Consider the following 24,378-nt stretch of genomic DNA (forward strand, 5'->3'; position numbering starts at 1 on the left):
ATAAGTTGGGGTAATGCAATGCTGTGATGTTGATGTGTTGTTGTCACTTGTTACTCTGTTTGCTTGTATTATTAGCAGTTTTCAGCTAGGCTCTTTGCCGTCTGCTTGCGGGCTCTTTGCTGTCTGTCAATGAACGGCAAAGAATGTACTGACAGCAAATAATTAATTTGCCATGAGTTCAATCTATACCATCTATTTTTTGGAAGCTGACTGCTTACTCTGCTTGCTTGCATTATTAGCAGTTTCTTGCTACTGTTAGTTTTCAAAGTATCATCTAAGTTCGATGGAAGATGGATCTCTGTAAAGTTATGTATTCAGAGTTTGATGCCCCGCTAGTAGTACTTTAAATTTCCGTTTTTCATGCTACTAGAAATGATAGAAATTACCCTAAGAAAACGAAATGACAGAAACCAGGGATAAATACATGAATTCCAGTGTATCTTTACCATACATACGCATGCGTGCAAATGTGAAAAATGTGAAAAACAAAGATTCAAAACTTCACAGAAAGCATCGGCTCCTGATCTCGAGTTGCTTGCCATGTGGAATCACTCATAAAACGCCATGCTTCTTTAAAATGAATAGCATATGTCTGCCATTCACAGTATTATGAAATCTAAACACGGTCCGTAACTCAAGTGAGAAAAAAGGGCAATCCGGTTTTGAATAGCATCTTACTCATCATAATAAGCTGTAAATCCAGCCACATTAATACTGTTGGTCAAAACCAAGCTTGTCTTTGTTTCTCAAGCTATGGGTTTTATTTGAAATTTGAAAACACGAAGACAGAAGTAGCAGATACAAAGAGCCCTTGTTCTTCCAAATCATCCAACGCAGCCAGCGGCCGAAGCTCTTCTTCAAAGTCTTTCTGGAGGCAAAAGTAGAGAGACCGGTCATTCTTGACGTCATTTGGTCTCGATGCCACTTGGTCACACCATCGTACCACCACCGACAACCGAGCGCGAGGCTCCATCAGAGGCTGGCATCCGCCCCCATGCTGCACCGTAAGAGACAAAGGCTTGATCAGATGATACGACGAACAGAACAGGCAAAGGCCCCTCAAAATCATTTCATCTTTAGCTGTCCATATCAACCAAACTATACATAGATGGAATGCATCAACGATTGGAGGTACACAAAAACGAAAACTGCTCAGGGTCTTATTAGCAAAGCTTTGACTAGGTTAACCAATTCACAAGCCTAACCAGTGAAAACCATATATACTAGAGCATCCAAACGAAACATACAGGATACAACCCTACTACCATTCACCATTTGAGTTCTCTGGTCAGCTGTCTACTTAATCAGCACCAACATACAGGAAAAATCACAGACTACTCGGGGTTGCCGACAATAAGCCAACTCTGTGGCATGACTCAACAACAGAATAACGTAGCAGTACTACATATCTAGAGACAGAAAACCGGAGAAGGCAAGCAGACCTGAATACAAATATGTATCTACCTAAGCTGAAAATGAGAAGAATAAAGCAACACACTCATGGACGTATTTGGGCGTTCTTGAACTTAAACTACTCAACAATGTAAGCAACAACCCAAAACACTGAAATTCTAGTCAATGGCATGTTTGGTATTCATAACTTGGTGCACGTGTTTGAAAAAACAGTACGATGCTAGTCTGTATGTACCTCCAGTGCAGAACCTCATGTAGGGCATGACCTTTTTGATGTTCCGTTCATGCACCTTGTTGACTCGGCCTGAATTAAGCTCAACTGTGTGCAACCCAAACGGTGTTCTGAGGAAGATGACGCCAACTCGTTCCGCAAAACCAACCGTCCACATGTCCGAGTCCGACATGTCCATGAGGGCACGATGAGGAGGCAACGGCTCAAGCTCGACGACCCTGTGCCGTGCCCATGCCGCAGCTCCTCTAGGACCAGCCTCCATTGACCATAGATAGAGTCTATGACTGAGCACGGACCCAAACAGCAGCATGCCGTCCTCCACACCTAGGAGGTCAAGGAATCCCTTGCCCCTGATCTCTGGCGCCATGATCACAGACAGTTGCTGCTCACGGATGTTGTACTCCACCACACTGTCACCCTCATAACTTTGGACATAGACCTTATTGTTTCCCACCACAGCAGTGCGCCCTCCGGTATCAATTTCAAAACCCGGGGCCTGAATGGAGATAATGTCGCTCCACTCACCAGTCTCCGACGAGTAGACAGTGGCGAGGGTATGGCAGTCGCTTACTTCATCCGCAGAGCCGACCAAGGCCACGAAGAAATGGCCGCCATGGCAGTCGAGGTGGTCACACCGGTCTATGGCGCAGAGCACCGTGGCATTGCAGCGCATGCTGTCGTCGTCATAGTCGTCGAGGTCGTCGCCCGGCCAGTGCATGATGCTGTGACACTTGGGGTCGTCGTCGATTTCCCGCCACTTGTCGGTGACGAGGTCGCAGACATCGAAAGGGGCTTGGTATCCGGGGGCGTAGAGGAGGGCGAGGCCGTGCCGGGAGTCGAGAACGTGGCAGTCTCGGCGGTCATGGGACGCCGGCCGGCGGAAGGTCGAGGTGGGGACGAAGCAGTTGCCGCGGCGGTACTCGTTGTGGAGGAAGCCCAGCATGGGCGGCGCCCCGTGGAACGCGCGGTAGCCGCGGGCGAAGCCGGGGTCGGAGAGGATGCCGCGCCAGCTCCTGCAGACGGCGGCGGCGCGGACGAGGCTCCTGGGGTCGTCCGCCGGAAGGCGCGCGAAGACCTCGCGCATGGCGTCGTCAACCAGCGCCGTCGCCATGGGGGCGGCCGGGCGTTGGCGTCGGCCGTCGCGAGTCGAGGTGAGGGCAGAAGATGCGGTGGCGGATCAAATTAGATCGGATGGGTTGCGGCGGCGGCGGCGGCCAAGGCGTGACCTAGACCCTACCTGCCCAAACGGGCCGTGTAAATCGGGCCGGCCCGATAGCACGCCGGCCTGCCACGATACGGGTCTGGCCCGGCATGTTTTAATCGGGTTCGTGCCCGACACGCAGCACGCCTCGGACCATGTCTGGATTCATAGGCTGGGCACGGTGTCGGACCGTTTAATTTTTATTTTAGATTTTTTAAATACATATATATACATAATATACAGTTCAATTGACCTAAAAACGAATCCATGAGGCTAAAAATGTGCGGACCAACATGTTGACCTGTTTAATAACCGTGTCATGCCTTGGTCTGGAGACGCGGCCCACGGGCCAACACGGCACGGCCCGACTAATAAACGTGCTTGGGCGGGCCGTGCCGTGTCGGCCCGTTTGGCCAGGTATGACCTAGACCTAGCCATCCAGGCGTTTCTAACTGGGTCGGGAGGGCCTGTACGCAACGTATGGGCCGGGCTGAATTCGGCTCCTTCAGTTTCCCTCAAAAAACAAAAAGTCCCTTGAGTTAATATATTTGTCGGTATGCCTAAAAAAAGAGTTAATATTTGTCACCACCCCTAAAAAAATAATATTTATCAGTGAAATAATATTTATATGTTTTTCAAAAAGGTTAATATTTATTGTTATATTAATTGCATAGAAACCTTATCAAACAGAATAATATTTATATGTTTCTCAAAAACGTTTAGATAGCCACTTTTTAAGCTCATTACAATGGAAAGTATCATATATTGATATCATGCATATGATCTATAGTATACGATACTATCACAATGCATAGTACTATAATTTGGTATCATACAAACCTTATCAAGCACAATAAGTTGCGTGGAAGGGGCGCCCTCTCAGCTATGCCACGTTGAATTCATTGTGCTTACTGGTTGGGCAAGACGTACTGCTTTGTATTGGCGAGTCATTGGTCCATCTCGTACTTGTTTGGTCATCATGGTTGATATAGACAAGAGAAAGCTTAGGCCAACTCTAACCAATTCCCTAAAATTTAGTTGAGTAAAAGGCTAGTATATATACTCCACTAACATTTAGTCAGACCTATCTCATCCCCTAAATATAACAGAGCAAATTTTTTTTTCTCAACTTTGCAATTCAAGTATAAGTTTCGACTACATGCACACATATAGAAACTACACATAAAATTAAATGTTCAACCAAATTACAAATATAATTTACAAACCGAATTCAAAATTTACAAACCAAAATATTCAAATTTAAACACGCCAGATGGTTCAAATGTAGCAAATAGTATTTCATAGAACAAGTAGGACTCGACTAGACGTTGCTAATGATGCTCAACAAGGCTTTGTTCGAGTTGAGTATGAACTTGACGGTTCTCGATCTTTCGATGATGCTCAAGAAATGACAGTATCATGTTCGTATCATACTCTGGCTCAACTGGAGTCCCGTAGATGATGTACCAAAAGTTCTCAGGCATATCTCTCTCGTCATTAGTGATCATGTTATGCAATTGATGCAACAAGTCATGATTTGCAATAGAACCTTGGAGTTTCAGTATGCGGCAAGGCCACGAACAATTGCAAAGCCCTTCTAAAGCACACCGAAGGCTTTCTCCACATCTTTCCTTGCAACTTCTTGACATTGAGTAAAGTGAGTGTTTTTGTTGCTTTTGGACGCGAAATTCTTTTGACCAAGTTGGCCCATGATGGATAAATGCCATCCACAAGGTAGTAACCCATCGAGTAGTTGTGTCCGTTGACCGAGTAGTCGCAAGTGGGAGCTTCAGCTTGTATAAGCCTAGAAAATAGAGGTAATCTTGATAGCATATTAAAGTCATTGTGAGAGCGAGACATACCAAAGAATGAATGAAATATCCAAAGATCCCTTCGATGCAACTGCCTCAAGAATGATCCTTGGATTGTTGGTGTGGCCTTTGTACTGCAGGCAAGAGGGTTGTCAAGACCCTTGAACTTGTTACTTGCAAGGATTAATTATGATAGATAAAGATATATAAATAAAAAAGTGAATACATAATAATAAAAGTGTAACAATGTATTTTTGGTCTTTAGCAATATGATTAAGTAGACCTGAGGGCCATAGTTTTCGTTAGAGACTTCTCTCTTAAACATAGCATACAACGGGTAAACAAATTACTGCTGGGTTATTGACAGAATAGCGCATAGTTATTTCATGTTATCCACAGAAATGATTATGCATATATAGGCATCACGTTCATAAACAAGTAGATTGAAATGATCTTGCAGGTACTACTGTTACTCCACTTCGAGATCACTTATATGTTTGCCTCTCTAGGCATTAATTTCATGACAAATAGAATAATGCTTGGAGCAAGATGACATGATGTAGACAAAGTCCAGCGCACTCTCGTTGCCACCACCATCTTCCGTAGGTCCATTTCCAGAGCAGAAACTGACGCATCGACCTTGCATGGCGTGTCGTCGATGGCACCATGGAGCCAGACAACGCCACCATCATGCACGTGTCCATCCACACACGCCCGTCGCCGAAACTCTATAGCGCCATGTCGCCATGATATACTGTCAGCCCTGCGGTAGATGCAACACCACTCCTCCTCTTGCCGTCGATGGCACCATGGAGCCATACAACGCCACCATCATGCACGTGTCCATCCACACACGCCCGTCGCCGAAACTCTATAGCGCCATGTTGCCATGATATACTGTCGGCCCTACGGTAGATGCAACACCACTCCTCCTCTTGTCCCCTAGCCATCACTTGCTCCAAACCGATGCCCCCAGAAGGAAACTTGATATTGCGAACATCATGATCGTCCGATACAGGATATCCAGATCTAGGGTTTTCCCTGGAGTATCCCGAGCCTGATGACGCAAACTGCAACGACGATGCCTTGACAAGGGAACGACATCAAAGACGTCGCCATCGTCCGCCATGACCGTAGTCGGCGCGATTTTTGTTGAGGAATGTAGTAGTAATTCAAAATTTCCCTAGGTCACACAAGGATCTATCTAGGAGAAACCAACAACGAGCACAGGGGTAGAGCATATTCGTACCTTTGAAGATCGCTAAGCGGAAGCGTTACTAGAACGCGGTTGATGGAGTCGTACTCGTAGCAATTTATATCACAGAAGATTCCGATCTAAGCACCGAACAACGGCGCCTCCGCGTTCAACACACGTGCATCCCGATGACGTCTCCTACGCCTTGATACAGCAAGGAGAGAGGAGAGGTTGAGGGAGAGCTCCGGCAGCACGACGGCGTGGTGACGGTGGAGCTATGCAGTTCTCCGGCAGGGCTTTGCCAAGCACTGCGGAGGAAGAGAAGAGGGAGAGGTAGGGTTGCGCCTTGGAGAGGTGTAATTGTGTGTGTAGCCCTCCCAAAACCCTCTCTATATATAAGAGAGAGGGAGGGGGGCCGGCCACCCCTAGGGAAACCCTAGGAGGTGCGACGGCCAAGATGGAGGAGGGGGCGGTGCCCTACGGTGAGCTTGGCGCCCAAGGCAGCCCCCACGCCTAGGGTTTGCCCCCTAGCCCTCTTTGTGCGCCGTGGGCCCTTGGTGGTGGCGCACCAGCCCACCTAGGGGCTGGTTCCCGTCCACTTTTGACCGGTGTAGCCTCTCGGGGCTGGTGTCCCCTCCCGGTGGACCCCCAGAACCCTTCCGGTGGTCCCGGTACAATACCGACGATCCCCAAAACGTTTCCGGCGATCAAATCTCCACTTTCTATATATGAATATTTACCTCCGGACCATTTTGGAGCTCCTCGTGGCGTCCGGATCTCATCCGGGACTCCGAACAACCTTCGGTAACCACATACTATTCCCATTACAACCCTAGCATCGTCGAACCTTAAGTGTGTAGACCCTACGGATTCGGGAACCATGCAGACATGACCGAGACACCTCTTCGGTCAATAACCAACATCGGGATCTGGATACCCATGTTGGCTCCCACATGTTCCACGATGATCTCATCGGATGAACCACGATGTCGCGGATTCAATCAATCCCGTATGCAATTCCCTTTATCTACCGGTATGATACTTGCCCGAGATTCGATCGTCGGTATCCCTATACCTTGTTCAATCTCGTTACCGGCAAATCTCTTTACTCGTTCCGTAACACATCATCCCATGGCTAACTCCTTAGTCACATTGAGCTCAGTATGATGATGCATTACCGAGTGGGCCCAAAGATACCTCTTCGTCACACGGAGTGACAAATCTCAGTCTCGATCGTACAACCCAACAAACACTTTCGGAGATACGTGCAGTGCACCTTTATAATCACCCAGTTACGTTGTGACGTTTGATACACGCAAAGCACTCCTACTGTATCTGGGAGTTGCACAATCTCATGGTCTAAGTAAATGATACTTGACATTAGAAAAACTTTAGCACACGAACAATACGATATAGTGCTATGCTTAGGATTGGGTCTTGTCCATCACATCATTCTCCAGTGATGTGATTCCGTTATCAACGACATCCAATGTCCACGATCAGGAAACCATGATCATCTATTGATCAACAAGCTAGTCAACTAGAGTCTCACTAGGGACACATTGTGATCTATATATTCACACATGTATTACGGTTTTCGGTTAATACAATTATAGCATGAATAATAGACAATTATATATCATGAACTAGGAAATATAATAATAACCATTTTATTATTAACTCTAGAACATATTTTCAACATGTAGTCCGCTAGTAAAATCTTTAAAAAGACTAGCAAATATGCCCGTGCGTTGCAACGGGAAAAACTATTAGATTATGCAGGCGTGGTAGATATAAAAAAGTATGATTTCATAAACAAAAAATTTGATGTTCATCGCGACTTGATTTCTTAAGGCGTCACAACATAATATTTTATGGCTGAGCAAACTGCATTTACAGACCCTGTCTGAGATATACTGATGAATGATGTGCCCCGACTTAACTTAGCGTAGCGGTGCTTACCATAACCAATATTCTGGTACGAGAATAAACATAGTTGTGTACAAAACTAACCCATAAAAAGGTGTGTCAATTTGGTTGGGCTGAGCGTTGTACAAAACTTGAAAACCTTTTTTGCCTAACGCGAGGGAGTAAAAAAAATCATTAAACGACCTCTACAGGTCTCGTAATAAAACCTTTATGTAAGCGATATTTAGTTTTGTTCATTATTTACGGATGTGTTTTAATTTTTGTGAACATTTTCTAAAAATAGATGGAGATGTTTTTCAAATTCCTGAATATGCTTTGAGTACCGGATCATTTTTAATTTTTTTGAACATTTCTTACTTCATGAAAAATTATTTGTGATTTTTTTATAATGTGTGAGCAATTTCTGAACTCGTGAACTTTTTATGATTTTCCGAATATTTTTCTGAATTCACAAATGGTTTATCATTTTCCTACTTTTTTCAAACTCGCAACTTTTTGATATGCAAGGATCTAAATAAAATCATGAAATGACCTTTACAGATCTCCTAATAAAATCTTTACGTAAGCGACAGTTTGTTTTGTTCATTATTTATGGATGTGTATTAATTTTTATGAAGATTTTCTAAAAGATGATGGACAATCTATTCAAATTCATGAATATGCTTTGATTACTGGATAATTTTATACAAAAATCATGATCATTCAGTATTTCATTACAATCTATTTGAAGTCGTGATTTTTTTATAATATATCTGAGCAATTTTCGAACTCATGAATATTTTATGACTTTTTGAATATATTTGTCGAATACACAAACAGTTTTTGCTTTTTCCTACATATTTTGTACTCATAGATTTTTGATACTTTGTTCTTTTGAAATCTGAAATTAATTTAGGGAAAAAAACAAAAATGAAATTTTTACAAAACAGGGTCGCCCTGACCTGCACATGGGCCGGCCCATGCTTCAGAGAGGTAAAGAAAAAGGAGAGAAAACATGTGAGAACCAGGGATCAAACCTTGGTCTCAAGTTTCGAGCTTTAACCGTTAGCCATCACGCTACTCGTCAGTTGTTGTTCTCCTAATGTATCGGATGACATAACAACAAAGAACGACGCCGACTTCTGAAATTCGAAAAACAAACCGTATTTTGACTTATGAGTGGCATTGGTGGGTAATTTTAACCAACTATGGGGGCAATTTAAATGGCGGACGACTAAAACCCGTATTTGCTTTATTATTAGGAAGAGACTTATATTTAGGATTGAAGGGAGTATTAAATAGAAAATGCATGCATTACATTTAAAAATAAATGCATGCAAAATAAAGTATTACACGGATAGAGTTAAAACAAAATGCTAACTGAGCCTTAAAGAAAGGATAAAACAAAATAAATAACAATTGCTAATGAGCCTAACACACCGGACCGGAGGAAGTAATATCTATACTTATCTATCAATAAGAAAAGGAGAGAGGCGTTTTGGAAGAGGAGCGTCATGAAGCTCGGAATCTCAGCCATCTGCTCGCTCTTTGGGATATGTGTATCGTGTATTTTCAGTTTTTGTACTGGCGCTAGTTAGCAGGAAATACAGAGGTGGCGTGGGGTAGTGTTAGCTTTCTACATGGGCTGCTGGTGGGTTGTATGACTGCTGGCCGCATTTAAGATGGTAGGAACGGCTCGCTTACATTTTGATGTTGTTCGTCCCCTGCACATCTGCTTGGCTGGCACACTAGTTGTCTAGTCAGGGCCTATATGATGGTAACAAAAATATAGCACACCATACGTCGTTTCTCTCTTTTTAGTTGGCGATGTTTTTATTTCTGTAGCAGACTATACGTGTATGTGTAGACGATTCAAAAGGAAAAATGTGTATGAAAAAACTTCTTTCCGACATATATTTTTTGAAAGACAAATAATCAGTCTTATATATAAACAAGTGAAAAAGGTCATGTATGGCAAGAATAAAAGTATTCACATATTTATAGAAAATCATGCAATTTTGAAATTTTGGTCACATATTACTAAAATACACAAAGAACACTTTTAAAAATACAAGGTAAACAATTTCTAGATACTCGGCATACATTTTTTTAAATGTGCAGTTATTTTTAAAAAGAATACAATGAACATTTAATAAAATACATGTTGACCTTTTTTAATGTACCCAACCCAAAATTATAAAATACATGTTGAACATTTTCATAAAGATGACAAGATTATTAAATTTCAGTCAACTTAGACTTAGCAAAGTTCGTGAGGTGTTACGTGAAGATTTTTGTAAAACAAAAATTCATTTCTTTCTTTATTCCTATTATTAAATCTTAAGTCTCACTTTGACTGAGATCTAGCACACCCTACAGACGATATTACAACACCCGCAAAAAGAAGAAGAAGATGATATTACATCGTGCTTTGAACTCTTAACTAGAGAACATTCGCGTCCTATTTTCCCTAATCATCATCATCATCATCATCATCATCTAATAAGTAAATGAGAGTTCACGGGATGGGACCGCTCAAGAAGTTGTTCTGCAGTTGGACACTTCGGAGCGTCTTGCAGTCGCCAAGCGACTCGGGGATGGGTCCGAAGAAGCTGTTGTCCATAAGCCAGAGCTTCTCCAACTTCCCGCCCGTGCAGAGGGCTGGTGGCACCAGCCCGGTGAGGTAGTTGTCGCCCACGTCCAGCGTCTTCAGTCGGCCGTTCTTGCCAAGCCCGGCTGGGAGATGACCCGCGAGATTGTTGTCCATTATCTGCAGGACCTCGAGGTTGGGGAGCTTGGCGACGAACTCCGGTATTGCGCCATGGAGGTAGTTCCCGAACAGGTTAAGAAGCTTCAGCTTTCTAAGGTTGGCCAGACTCGCATGTATTTTGCCGGCGAGCTCGTTGCAAGAGAGGTCCAGCTCTTCAAGATGCTTCAACTCACCGAGCGCCGGCGGTATATCCCCAGACAGCCCGTTCCAAAACAAATAGAGCTTGTTGAGCTGCTTAAGCCGGCCGAGCTCTGGCGGTATGGGGCCCGTGAGGCTGCAGCTGCTCATGTCAAGCACCACGAGCGCCTTCAGCTCCCCGAACTCCGGCGGGACGCCGCCGTCAAACTTGTTGTAGTAACCAACGTACATCTCCCGCAGCCGCTTGAGCCTCCCAAGGGACGCCGGCACGCGGCCGGAGAGGCAGTTGGCAGCCAGGTTGAGGTACTCGAGTTGGTCCACGTCGCCGTAATCGTCCGGAATCTTGCCAGAGAAGTAGTTGCCGCCGAGGTGCAGGTAGCGGAGGGTCCCCGCGTGCACTGGGCCGAAGGGTGGCAGCGGGCCGGACAGGTTGTTGTTATAGACGTCGAGGAGCTCGAGGGACTGGAAGTAGCGGGGGCCGGGGCCGGAGGGTAACGTGCCGGTGAGGTTGTTGTTGGAGAGGTTGAGGTGGCGCAGAAACGGGAGAGCGTGGAGGGAAGCCGGGACGTGGCCCCCGAGGCAGCACGCCGCGATGGTGAGGTTGGCGAGGGCATCGAGCAGTGCCAGCTCCGGTGGCAGAGTCCCGCCGTGCAGCGGCAGGGCCGTGATGTTGATGGCGACGACGCGGGCGCCGGTGTCGCAGGTCACCCCCGAGAAGGAGCAGTGCGCAGGTGATGCCGCTGCAGGGTCCCAGTCCGCGAGTGCGGCGGAGCCGTTGCTGGGGACGACGGAAGCCTTGAGCTTCCAAAGGGCGTAGACATCGCGCTCGGGGGATGCGGAGGAGGACGTTGAGAGGAGGACGAGGAGGATGAAGATGAAGATGAAGACGAAGGGAGGCATTATAGCCAGGCAGTGGCCAGCGGGGGCCGGGGTGAGTGAAGACTGAAGAGTGGAGACCAGAGAGGAGAGCGGGAATAAAATGGGGAGATAAAGGTGGACGGAGTGCAAGACTAGTAGTCTGGCTGGTATTTAACCAAAAACTATCACAATTCATCAAACTAGTTCGATGCCTATAAATTATTATTTTACGATTTTATCTTATAAAATGCCACTCTTTTTTTTAATTTATGACTAAAAACTATCATGTGTGTAAATCAACTGATTTATCCATTTTAAATGCGCTTATGATAGGCCGAGCCCGCATGTAAAGTGTCGACATGGCATCGTAAGCAACGCCGTTTGGTTGACCGTTAAGTCCGGCCGCCGGAGTGCAGCCCCGCGCCGCAGGCGGCGCATGCCTCTCTTGCTCCCACCCGTCGATTCTAACCACGGGCAGGGAGCGGGCCGCCCGCGGGCGAGCGGCCACGAGCACGGCCACGGGCGCGCAGCCACTAGGCTCGGCCAAGCATGCGGCCACGGGCGGGCGGGCACGGCCGAGGCGCGGGCAGGGAGCCGGGCGCCCCGCGGGTGAGCGCGACGGGGCGAGGGGCGGGCGGGCGCTACCACGGCCACGGGGGCGCGACCATGGGCGGACGGCCACGTGCACGGCCAGGCACGCGACCACAAGCGGGCGGCCGGCCACGACGTCGGCGCGGGTAGGGAGCGGGGATCCCGCTGGAGAGCGCGGCGGGGCCACTGGGCTCGGCCACGGGCGGGCGACCACGGGCTCGGCCGCGGACGCGTACCTTGGTCACGGCTGTCAAGCTCCTCGTGAGCGGGCAGTCGCAGATGCTAGTGCACATCAAATGTTCAATAAAATGTCTAGTCAACACAAACGGTCAAACAACCGTATGCCCTATCAGCCCTGACGAGTGGCCCCATCCTGTCATAATTAGGTTTATTTTTTTGCTAATCAATCATTAAGTCGATGTGGTAGGTTTTTAGTCATAGATTTGCCAAAAAATAGTTGTTTTGAAAATAAAATTGTAAAGTGATAGTTTGTAGGCACGGTTCGAAGAATTGTGGTAGTTTTTGTTAAGAATAATGCTACACCTACAAAGGCTTACATAAAGATTTTACGTACAAACTGATGTGTAAGATTGTGATTGGTAATTGAGGGATGAGGGGCCCCACCCTCACTGAAAATCAGGGGAGGGAGAGAAGAGTTAGTTTGAAAGGTTAAGTAAACCTTTGTAAGTTTTTATAGGTCTAGCATTTTTGTTTTGTTAAATACTCGGTCTGCTTGACGATTTGGGCGGCTGGCGTCATCAAAGTGTTGTAGAATATGATTCGGTATTGAGTGTCTTGGTTTGATGGCGACGGCTGGTCAAGGGAGTCGCGAGGGTAGAAAATTAATGGGAGACTTTGACGGCCAGCGGAAGCTTTCGGCCGGTCTCATGCGGTCGCTCACCCAAACGGAATCCCGCGGCTTCCGGCATACGCATATTTTTATTACTAGGAAAAATGTCAAAAATAAATATTTAAATTTTAAATAAATTTATTACTTATGGTCCAAGACCATAGATATGTAGAGAGATAAAATAACATAAATTTTTTGAAGCATTTTCTCATTTAGTATGAGCTCAAATAAAATTTAAATTCACACGCATATTCTTTATCCCAATTTTCAGCAAATCCTTTTATATTCTACGTACATATTACTAAAAGCTAAACTATAGAACGATCATACTTATTTTCCGGAACTAAATTCAATCAAATTACAGAGCAAACAACAATTTTGTAACGTGTAAATGTTTGTGTTGAATGAAACATCCTTGTGATTTCCCATGTCTTTGTCAGTCTTTATGCACAACTTTCACTTGTGCATCATTGCCACATGACTCCCCCCCCCCCCCCCCCCCCCCCACACACACACACCTGCTTTAGCTCCATCACTTTATTCCACTCCAGTTTACTCTATTGTCACATGGTTGCCTTGTATAGCTCCACTAATCTAGAATCCAGTATGTGTGAATTTGGGAGCTCACCGGTGGAACAACGCGCTCTGTAGCTTCAGAGCAACATCTCATCATGCTCCATGGTGTTGCCGTTGCTCCATGCCATTTCAAATGATTAGCCTCTCATTGTTTTATATAGCCATACCATATATCCTTATCCATCAAAGCTGAAATATGACATATATAGTGTATTTTTATTACCTTGCATGACACCATGTCTTTCCAAATATGAACATTGGTACAAAAATTGCTTTATGATCTACTCCAGACATTACAGCAAACACGTGGTACACAACTGAAATCAACATATGTACATTAGCAACAAAAGGCCCTGGTTTATTGTCTGCACTGAACATCATTGTAATGGGCACATGTTCCATTTTGACACCTTCAGTTCTGTTGTGGAGCATGAAACAATATTGCAGGCACTAAATCATGGAATCAAATTAATATGAAGACAAAATATTCATAATTAATAGGTCAATCACTTTCTAGACATTAATATCCCTTCCTCAGTCAGGTTGTTGTATATATAGCTATAAATGTACGATGTCATCATGCATATCCCTATGACCGCAATATTTGTAGCTTTCTAATATGGCAGAATAGGTCCTTTGAGGCAAAACTTCTAGCAAATAGGGCCAGACAAAAATGATTATGATATCCATCACATGTACTCCCTTCGTTTCTAAATATAAGTCTTTAAAAAGATTTCATTAAAGGACTACATACAAAACAAAATGAGTGAATCTATATTCTAAAATATGTCTATGTACATACGTATGTAGTTTTCTAATGAAACCTCTAAAAAGACTTATATTTAGAAACGGATGAAGTAATACTTTGGCTGTGATACTCTATGCCATGCATGCTTGGAATACAACAATCAGATGCAAAGGACGAAAAAAAAAGGAAGCGAGTTCACAGATCAATGTGGTGATAGTAGAGGAGATGAGAGAGTGGTCAGGAGGGGAGAAAGAAAAGTCAGAAGAAGATCACATGGTCGCTCATGCTTGTTTCCTTCACAAACTCCGTGCATCGGCCAAGAGAGGAACTATGAACAAGAGAAAGACGAGGCATGTGACTCCAACACATTCATTAAGAAATATTATTGTTTTTATGTCAATATAGACTTCTGTTTTGAGTCTTATGAATTTGAATATTCATGCCACAACAAAAAATATTACATGGATAAATATGTTAGGTAGTATTCCACATCAAAAATTATGTTTTATCATTTACCTACTCGAGGACGAGCAGGAATTAAGCTTGAGGATGTTGATACGTCTCCAACGTATCTATAATTTTTTATTGTTTCATGCTATTATATTATCTGTTTTGGATGTTTTATATGCATTCATATGTTGTTTTATATTATTTTTGAGACTAACCTATTAATCTAGAGCCTAGTGTCAGTTTTTATTTTTCTCACGTTTTTGAATATTGCAGATAAGGAAAATTAAATGAAGTCCAAATGGAATAAAATTTCTTGAAAGATTTTTCTTGGACCAGAAGACACGCAACATGCTTGGAGTAGGGGGCAAGGAAGTTGCCGGGAGGCCACAAGCCTGCAGGGCGCGCCCTGGGGGTGGCCACGCCCCTGGCTTGTGGGCCACCTGCGGGTCTCCCTGTTGGGGAACGTCGCATGGGAAACAAAAAAAATTCTACGCGCACGAAAACCTATCATGGTGATGTCCATCTATGAGAGGAGATTTGGATCTACGTACCCTTGTAGATCGCACAGTAGGAAGCGTTAAGAAACCCGGTTGATGTAGTGGAACGTCCTCACGTCCCTCGATCCACCCCGCGAACCGTCCCGCGATCCGTCCCACGATCCGCGCCGATCTAGTGCCGAACGAACGGCACCTCCGGGTTCAGCACACGTACAGCTCGACGATGATCTCGGCCTTCTTGATCCAGCAAGCAAGACGGAGAAGTAGATGAGTTCTCCGACAGCATGACGACGCTCCGGTGGTGGTGAAGGATCTACTCCTACAGGGCTCCGCCCGAGCTCCGCAGAAATACGATCTAGAGGAAAAAACCGCGGTGTTTGTGGTCGGGCTGCCGTGACAAAAGTTGTCTCAAATCAGCCCTAAAACTCCATTATATATAGGAGGAGGGGAGGGGAGGCTTGCCTTGAGGGCCAAGGCCCCCTTGGTGCGTCGGCTAGGGATAGGAGGAGTCCTCCTCCAATCCTAGTCCAACTAGGATTGGAAGGTGGAGTCCTTCTCCTCCTCCCCACTTCCTTTTTTTTTCTTTTCTCTTTGATTTCTTATCTTTGGTGCATAGGGCCCCCTTGGGCTGCCCACCAGCCCACCAAGGGCTGGTGCGCCACCCCTATGGCCTATGGGCTTCCCCGGGTGGGCTGGTCCCCTCCCAGTGAACATCCGAAACCCATTCGTCACTCCCGGTACATTCCCGGTAATGCCCGAAAACCTTTCGGTAATCAAATGAGGTCATCCTATATATCAATCTTCATCTCCGGACCATTCCGGAAACCCTCGTGACGTCTGTGATCTCATCCGGGACTTCGAACAACATTCGGTAACCACACATATAACTCAACTATACTAAAACATCGCCAAACCTTAAGTGTGCAGACCCTGCGGGTTCGAGAACTATGTAGACATGCCCCGAGGTATTCCTCGGTCAATATCCAATAGCGGGACCCGGATGCTCATACTGGATCCTACATATCCTCCGAATAACTTATCGGTTGAACCTCAGTGTCAAGGATTCATATAATCCCGTATGTCATTCTCTTTGTCCTTCGGTATGTTACTTGCCCGAGATTCGATCATCGGTATCCGCATACCTATTTCAATCTCGTTACCGGCAAGTCTCTTTACTCGTTTCCGTAATACAAGATTCCGTGACTTACACTTAGTCACATTGCTTGCAAGGTTTGTGTGTGATGTTGTATTACCGAGTGGGCCCCGAGATACCTCTCCGTCACACGGAGTGACAAATCCAAGTCTTGATCCATACTAACTCAACGGACACACACATGTATTTGAGTTTCCAATCAATACAATTCTAGCATGGATAATAAACGATTATTATGAACAAGGAAATATAATAATAACTAATTTATTATTGCCTCTAGGGCATATTTCCAATAGTCTCCCACTTGCACTAGAGTCAATAATCTAGTTCACATCACTATGTGATTTTAACGAATCCAACCCCCATTCACCTGTTGCTAGAATAACCACCATTCGGGTGCTACTTTCCCTGGCTGCCTCTTATGGTCTGATCATTCATCAAATGGATGTAAAGACAACTTTCCTAAATAGAGAGTTGGAAGAGGAAATTTATATGGATCAGCCTGATGGGTTTGTGGTAAAAGGAGAAGAGAGAAAGGTGTACAAGTTGTTAAAATCTATGTATGATCTGAAACAAGCACCTAAGCAATGTCATGAGAAGTTTGAAAGAACTCAGACTTCTGAGGCATTTGTCATTAACGAGGCTGATAGGTGTGTCTACTATCGCCATGGTGGGGGGAATGGTGTCATATTATGTTTATATGTGGATGACATATTGATCTTTGGTACAAACATTGTTGCAATCAATGAGGTCAAGTCTTTCCTATCAAAGAATTTTGACATGAAAGATTTGGGAGAAGCCGATGTGATCCTAAACATCAAACTTTTTAAGGATGAGAGTGGGATTACTCTAACGCAATCTCACTATGTTGAGAAGGTCTTAAGCCGTTTTGGATTTATGGATAGCAAGCCTTCTCCAACACCTTATGATCCCAGCGTGACACTTAGAAAGAACAAGAAAGAAACAAGAGATCAATTAAGATACTCTCAAATTGTCGGTTCACTCATGTACCTAGCTAGCGCTACAAGAACAGACATCTCTTTTGCTGTGAGCAAACTGAGTAGGTTCATGTCCAACCCGGGTGATGATCATTGGCATGCACTAGAAAGGGTCTTGCACTATCTGAAAGGTACTATGAGTTATGGAATTCATTATTCAGGGCATCCCACTGTGCTAGAAAGATATAGTGATTCAAATTGGATCTCCGATGTTGATGTACTCTACGCTACAAGTGGGCATGTATTTACTCATGGAGGTGGTGCAGTGTCATGGAGGTCTTGCAAGCAAACCATATTGACAAGGTCAACTATGGAAGCAGAACTATCTGCTTTAGACACAGTCACTGTTAAGGCAGAATGGCTGCGTGAACTCTTGATGGACTTGCATGTGGTTGAAAAATCCGTACCATCTATTCTTATGAATTGTGACAACTAAACGGTTATCCCTAAAGTGAATAATTCTAAGGATAACGCAAAGTCATAGAGACACATGAAGAGACGTTTGAAATTTGTCACGAAGTTGAGAAACTCCGGAATAATAACTATTACGTATATTCAAACACACAAAAACGAGGCATGTCCTTTTACAAAGAAACTATCACGAAATGTGATAGATATTGCATCGAGGGCGATGGGTATGAGACCCATAGATGTTACACCATAGTAGTGACCCAACCTTTGTGATCAGAGATCCCATGAATTAGGACCTGGAAAGAACAAGTTATTGGTTAACACATGAGAGTAATAAGTGACCGTCTCTAAGTGAAGATGCAAAACTCTCAGAGCTGTAAGGCAGGTTGGCAACATGCCTTAATGTGATTCTATTGGCTATTATAGCAAATATGCTGTCCTACAGAGCAATCTTGAAAGAACACACACATATATGAGCTCCTAATAATACATTGTCAAGTTGTGGATGAATGTAGCTTAAAGTTCTAGGCAGAAGTTCAACTTAACGGTCTCTGCTGAAACATTGGTAAATTAAACAAGTGAAAGAGAAAAGGCAAATCTCTAAATGGGTATTTGAGATCTGGTGGGGGATTGTTAATTAATGGGTTTGGCTCATCTACAAAATTCCGAAATCTCAAATGATTCCATGAGTAAAATGGCAAGTGGTGGTGTGGTTGTGCTAAAGTTTAGTCCCATACCGTTAGTTGAGGAAGATTTGGACCTCTTTATATAGTGACTTCTCCCGACCACTCTAAGTGTGTGTTGAGAAGAGAAATGAGAATACCACACGCACACGCTCGCTCGCATCGCCGAGCCGGCGAGCGCGTACGTGCGACATGCGCGTGAATTGTGTGTCTCACAACTTGCACCGTCATCGTAGTCTACCTCATCTCGAACGCCGGCGTGCGTGAGAGCGGATCTCCGGAACCGTTCGTCTTTGCGATCCTGCACCAGGAGAGGACAAATTAGATTATTGGGAAGCGCTCTGCGCGACTGCTCAAATTCGTCATCACGGGTCGTCTACCGTCCAAGTCGGGCGGTGCTACTCATCATCGTCTCCAAGTATGGCGTCCAACAAAAGATCGTCGCCAACATCGTGATCTACCGTCCAAGTATGGCGGTACTACTCATCATCGTCTCCAAGTATGGCGTCCAACAAAAGATCGTCGCCAACATCGTGATCTACCGTCCAAGTATGGCGGTACTACTCATCGAGTCGTCTCCATCGCCATCAACAAAAAATCGTCGCCAACATCGTCATCAATAGAGTCGTTCCCGCAGCAGCTAACGAACGGTACGTTACTCGTAATCTGTTAATGCTTCTTGTTGTAGTTGCTACTTCGTGTGCGATGATGATCTCCATGTTCGGTTGTGCTTTTAGATTGCTAGAGTATTGCATCCTATTATCTGTTCTAGTCATGAATTATTTATTCGAATTAATCATGAACTTGCCTAATCTTCCAATAGTACAATCGTACAAGCCTTTTGCCAACTCAACAATTATCATGTGATGCTAACTTCAGTGCCTTAGTTTCATCCGGCAACACTTAAACATGATAATTTATAACTTCTTTATGCAGTTCTGCACATAAATAACTTGACTTCTCGTCTGTAGTTGTACAACTCTCATCATGGTCCTCGCAGTTTACTTCTTTGTAATGTAGTGAAATGGGGCACTATCTACAAGTCTACTACCCTTCTGCCTTTGTGATAAATATTGTTATTTTAAAAAATTGGTTTGGTTATTGTCTTGTTTTAGTAGCATATATAATCAGAAGAAGCAAAGAAAAATGTGCTCCATTTGTCAATATTTACAATGTCATTCTAGCATCCAACAACAAATATGTATAGTTTCTAAGATGAATGGCGATTAAGAATGTGAGTGTGCGATAATATCGTACCCACATAAGTTGTGCACTTCCTCTTTGGCTTTACATCTTCATTGATTTCCAATTTTCCCTTATATAATATCCTCCCTTTTGTTTAGAATGATGTTTGGCCAATATAAATGGTGTATTGGGTTAAATTCTTATACGAAAATCAGCATTTATATATTGTGATTCTTTTTTTTTGCTAGAAAAGTAAATGGAGAAGTTGGGAAAATGATGATTGCCCAACCTTGACGAAAGAGAGGCATGGCCAAGGTACCAGAAGATTTTCGCCATTCCGGTGCTTCACCGGGTAGAACCACTCATTTTTTTTGTCTTAATCGGTTTGGATTTTGGGTACCTAAGTAATCTAGTTGCCGTAGGCCATGATTTGTTTCCGAAGAAGAGTGGGCAATAACAGGGTCAGGCTCAGAGTGGTGCAAAAAGTGCGGCCTGTACAGGCCCAAAATTCTAAGGACCCCAAATTTTTTATATAGACCTAGCATGAAAAAAAACTAAAGCTATTGGGCCTTCTGGCGCTGGAGTTGGGCTGGATGCTGGAGACCTGGATCGCTCCAGGAGAGGATAGATCGAGAGACTCCTTTATGTCGCTACGGATCGGGATTCCGCTGAAAAAAGCTACATGATGGGATGCGAATCGATCTACAGGAACCGAAGAATCGTCTCGTCGCCCACACCCTCGTCTCGACTCGATAAGCAATCGGCTCAGGAGGTCACCCTCGTCTCCGGTCTCCTCACCTCGTCCCTTGTCAATCGTCATTACTCATTAGATCAATTCAATTTGGATTCAGGCTGACAGGGCGCTGCCTCCCTTGCCTTCTCTATTAAATTTACCTCACTCCTCGAGCCTCTTATCGAGTCCTTCTTTTCAATTAACTTTAATTCCTACTCTAAGTCTCAATTCCTAATTTTCTAATCAACAATCGGGAGTTAGACGATAGGTATGACTTTTATATGTCCAATTGCTATGTAAAATATTATATTATGCGTAGTATAATTTTTTCTACGAGATATATATACATTACAATAGTTTGCTAGTTTATTTTTTTTAGATAGGGTCCCATATTTTAGTTTTGCACAGGGCCTTGGATTTTGCCGGCGCGCCGCAATAAGCCAATAAGGTATGGCATTTTATGCCCTCTGAGCAGCTGCAACAGGCGGTTTATGAAGATCTTACAATAATGGTGTTTAATGGTCATGTATGGTGTTAATGGAGTACGACGACTCGGGTGCGCCTTCAATGAAGATTAAGGGATCCACGCTGCTGGTGAGTTTGAGGCAACAGAGCCTGGAACCAAGTCTGGGGGTAATGCAATGCTGTGATGTTGATGTGTTGTTGTCATTGGTTACTCTGCTTGCTTGTATTATTAGCAGTTTCTAGCTGGGCTCTTTGCCGTCTGCTTGCCAGTTCTTCGTCGTATGTCAACGAACAACAAAAATGTACTGACGGCAAATAATTAATTTGCCATGAGTTCAATTTTTACCATCTGTTTTTTGGAAGCCGACTGCTTACTCTGCTTGCTTGCATTATTAGCAGTTTCTTGCTACTGTTAGTTTCCAAAGTATCATATAAGTTCGATGGAAGATGGAGCTCTGTAAAGTTATGTATTCAAAGTTTGATGTCCGCCAAGTAGTACTTTAAATTTACGTTTTTCATGCTACTAGAAATGATATAAATTACCCTAAGAAAACGAAATGATAGAAACCAGGGATAAATACACGAATTCCAGTGTATCCTTATCATACACGGAAAGCATCGGCTCGTGATCTCGAGCTGCTTGCCATGTGGAATCACTCATAAAACGCCATGCTTCTTTAAAATGAATAGCATATGTCTGCCATTCACAGTAAACACGGTTCGTAACTCAAGTGAGAAATAAAGGGCAATCCTGTTTTGAATAGCATCTTACTCATCATAATAAGCTGTAAATCCAGCTACATTAATACTGTTGGTCGAAACCAAGCTTGTCTTTGTTTCTCAAGCTATGGGTTTTATTTGAAATTTGAAAACACAAAGACATAAGTAGCAGATACAAAGAGCCCTTGTTCTTCCAAATCATCCAACGCAGCCAGCGGCCGAAGCTCTTCTTCAAAGTCTTTCTGGAGGCAAAAGTAGAGAGACCGGTCATTCTTGACGTCATTTGGTCTTCGATGCCACTTGGTCACACCATCGTACCACCACCGACAACCGAGCGCGAGGCTCCATCAGAGGCTGGCATCCGCCCCCATGCTGCACCGTAAGAGACAAAGGCTTGATCAGATGATACGACGAACAGAACAGGCAAAGGCCCCTCAAAATCATTTCATCTTTAGCTGTCCATATCAACCAAACTATACATAGATGGAATGCATCAACGATTGGAGGTACACAAAAACGAAAACTGCTCAGGGTCTTATTAGCAAAGCTTTGACTAGGTTAACCAATTCACAAGCCTAACCAGTGAAAACCATATATACTAGAGCATCCAAACGAAACATACAGGATACAACCCTACTACCATTCACCATTTGAGTTCTCTGGTCAGCTGTCTACTTAATCAGCACCAACATACAGGAAAAATCACAGACTACTCGGGGTTGCCGACAATAAGCCAACTCTGTGGCATGACTCAACAACAGAATAACGTAGCAGTACTACATATCTAGAGACAGAAAACCGGAGAAGGCAAGCAGACCTGAATACAAATATGTATCTACCTAAGCTGAAAATGAGAAGAATAAAGCAACACACTCATGGACGTATTTGGGCGTTCTTGAACTTAAACTACTCAACAATGTAAGCAACAACCCAAAACACTGAAATTCTAGTCAATGGCATGTTTGGTATTCATAACTTGGTGCACGTGTTTGAAAAAACAGTACGATGCTAGTCTGTATGTACCTCCAGTGCAGAACCTCATGTAGGGCATGACCTTTTTGATGTTCCGTTCATGCACCTTGTTGACTCGGCCTGAATTAAGCTCAACTGTGTGCAACCCAAACGGTGTTCTGAGGAAGATGACGCCAACTCGTTCCGCAAAACCAACCGTCCACATGTCCGAGTCCGACATGTCCATGAGGGCACGATGAGGAGGCAACGGCTCAAGCTCGACGACCCTGTGCCGTGCCCATGCCGCAGCTCCTCTAGGACCAGCCTCCATTGACCATAGATAGAGTCTATGACTGAGCACGGACCCAAACAGCAGCATGCCGTCCTCCACACCTAGGAGGTCAAGGAATCCCTTGCCCCTGATCTCTGGCGCCATGATCACAGACAGTTGCTGCTCACGGATGTTGTACTCCACCACACTGTCACCCTCATAACTTTGGACATAGACCTTATTGTTTCCCACCACAGCAGTGCGCCCTCCGGTATCAATTTCAAAACCCGGGGCCTGAATGGAGATAATGTCGCTCCACTCACCAGTCTCCGACGAGTAGACAGTGGCGAGGGTATGGCAGTCGCTTACTTCATCCGCAGAGCCGACCAATGCCACGAAGAAATGGCCGCCATGGCAGTCGAGGTGGTCACACCGGTCTATGGCGCAGAGCACCGTGGCATTGCAGCGCATGCTGTCGTCGTCATAGTCGTCGAGGTCGTCGCCCGGCCAGTGCATGATGCTGTGACACTTGGGGTCGTCGTCGATTTCCCGCCACTTGTCGGTGACGAGGTCGCAGACATCGAAAGGGGCTTGGTATCCGGGGGCGTAGAGGAGGGCGAGGCCGTGCCGGGAGTCGAGAACGTGGCAGTCTCGGCGGTCATGGGACGCCGGCCGGCGGAAGGTCGAGGTGGGGACGAAGCAGTTGCCGCGGCGGTACTCGTTGTGGAGGAAGCCCAGCATGGGCGGCGCCCCGTGGAACGCGCGGTAGCCGCGGGCGAAGCCGGGGTCGGAGAGGATGCCGCGCCAGCTCCTGCAGACGGCGGCGGCGCGGACGAGGCTCCTGGGGTCGTCCGCCGGAAGGCGCGTGAACACCTCGCGCATGGCGTCGTCAACCAGCGCCGTCGCCATGGGGGCGGCCGGGCGTTGGCGTCGGCCGTCGCGAGTCGAGGTGAGGGCAGAAGATGCGGTGGCGGCTCAAATTAGATCGGATGTGTGGCGGCGGCGGCGGCGGTCGAGGCGTGACCTAGACCCTACCTGCCCAAACGGGCCGTGTAAATCGGGCCGGCCGATAGCACGCCGGCCTGACACGATACGGGTCTGGCCCGGCATGTTTTAATCGTGTTCGTGCCCGACACGCAGCACGCCTCGGACCATGTCTGGGTTCATAGGCTGGGCACGGTGTCGGACCGTTAATTTTTATTTTATATTTTTTAAATACATATATATACATAATATACAGTCCAATTGACCTAAAAACGAGTCCATGAGGCTAAAGATGTGCGGGCCAACATGTGTTGACCTGTTTAATAACCGGGTCATGCCTGGCATGATACGGATCTGGCCCGGCATGTTTTAATCATACTCGAGCTCGGTACGCAACACGCCTTGGACCGTGCTTGGGCCTGAAGGCTGAACACGCGAGCCGGCATGGCACGGCCCGTTTAATTTTTATTCTATATTTTTAGATTTTATACTAGCAAAAGAGCCCGTGTGTTGCAACGGAACAGAAAATAATACACGTTCTGAACGCAATATATTTTCACATGGCGTCACATTTGTGTTGTCGACG

At 45.2% G+C, this 24,378-nt stretch overlaps 2 protein-coding genes across 2 annotated transcripts; both read right to left on the reverse strand.

Moving 5' to 3' along the window:
* Positions 1 to 908: 908 nt before the first annotated feature.
* On the reverse strand, positions 909 to 2,810 carry LOC123397723. Its single transcript, XM_045092261.1, has 2 exons — positions 1,649 to 2,810; positions 909 to 997 (listed from the first exon to the last, which is right to left on the reverse strand). Exons 1-2 carry the CDS (start codon positions 2,754 to 2,756, stop codon positions 930 to 932), a joined length of 1,176 nt encoding a protein of 391 aa, XP_044948196.1. The 5' UTR covers positions 2,757 to 2,810; the 3' UTR covers positions 909 to 929.
* Positions 2,811 to 21,605: 18,795 nt separating this feature from the next.
* LOC123397725 lies at positions 21,606 to 23,793 on the reverse strand. Its single transcript, XM_045092263.1, has 2 exons — positions 22,610 to 23,793; positions 21,606 to 21,958 (listed from the first exon to the last, which is right to left on the reverse strand). Exons 1-2 carry the CDS (start codon positions 23,715 to 23,717, stop codon positions 21,891 to 21,893), a joined length of 1,176 nt encoding a protein of 391 aa, XP_044948198.1. The 5' UTR covers positions 23,718 to 23,793; the 3' UTR covers positions 21,606 to 21,890.
* Positions 23,794 to 24,378: the final 585 nt, after the last annotated feature.

The sequence above is a fragment of the Hordeum vulgare genome, chromosome 5H (genome assembly GCF_904849725.1).
Source record: "Hordeum vulgare subsp. vulgare chromosome 5H, MorexV3_pseudomolecules_assembly, whole genome shotgun sequence".
In the NCBI taxonomy this organism is placed as follows: domain Eukaryota; kingdom Viridiplantae; phylum Streptophyta; class Magnoliopsida; order Poales; family Poaceae; genus Hordeum; species Hordeum vulgare.

What these genes read in the sequence shown, in the direction of transcription:
- LOC123397725 (XM_045092263.1), bottom strand. Translation starts at nt 23,717, where the DNA reads ATGGCGACGGCGCTGGTTGACGACGCCATGCGCGAGGTGTTCACGCGC. An exon ending in CATGAGGTTCTGCACTGGAG is followed by an intron (nt 21,959 to 22,609) that starts GTACATACAGAC and finishes CTTACGGTGCAG; the next exon opens with CATGGGGGCGGATGCCAGCC.
- LOC123397723 (XM_045092261.1), bottom strand. Translation starts at nt 2,756, where the DNA reads ATGGCGACGGCGCTGGTTGACGACGCCATGCGCGAGGTCTTCGCGCGC. An exon ending in CATGAGGTTCTGCACTGGAG is followed by an intron (nt 998 to 1,648) that starts GTACATACAGAC and finishes CTTACGGTGCAG; the next exon opens with CATGGGGGCGGATGCCAGCC.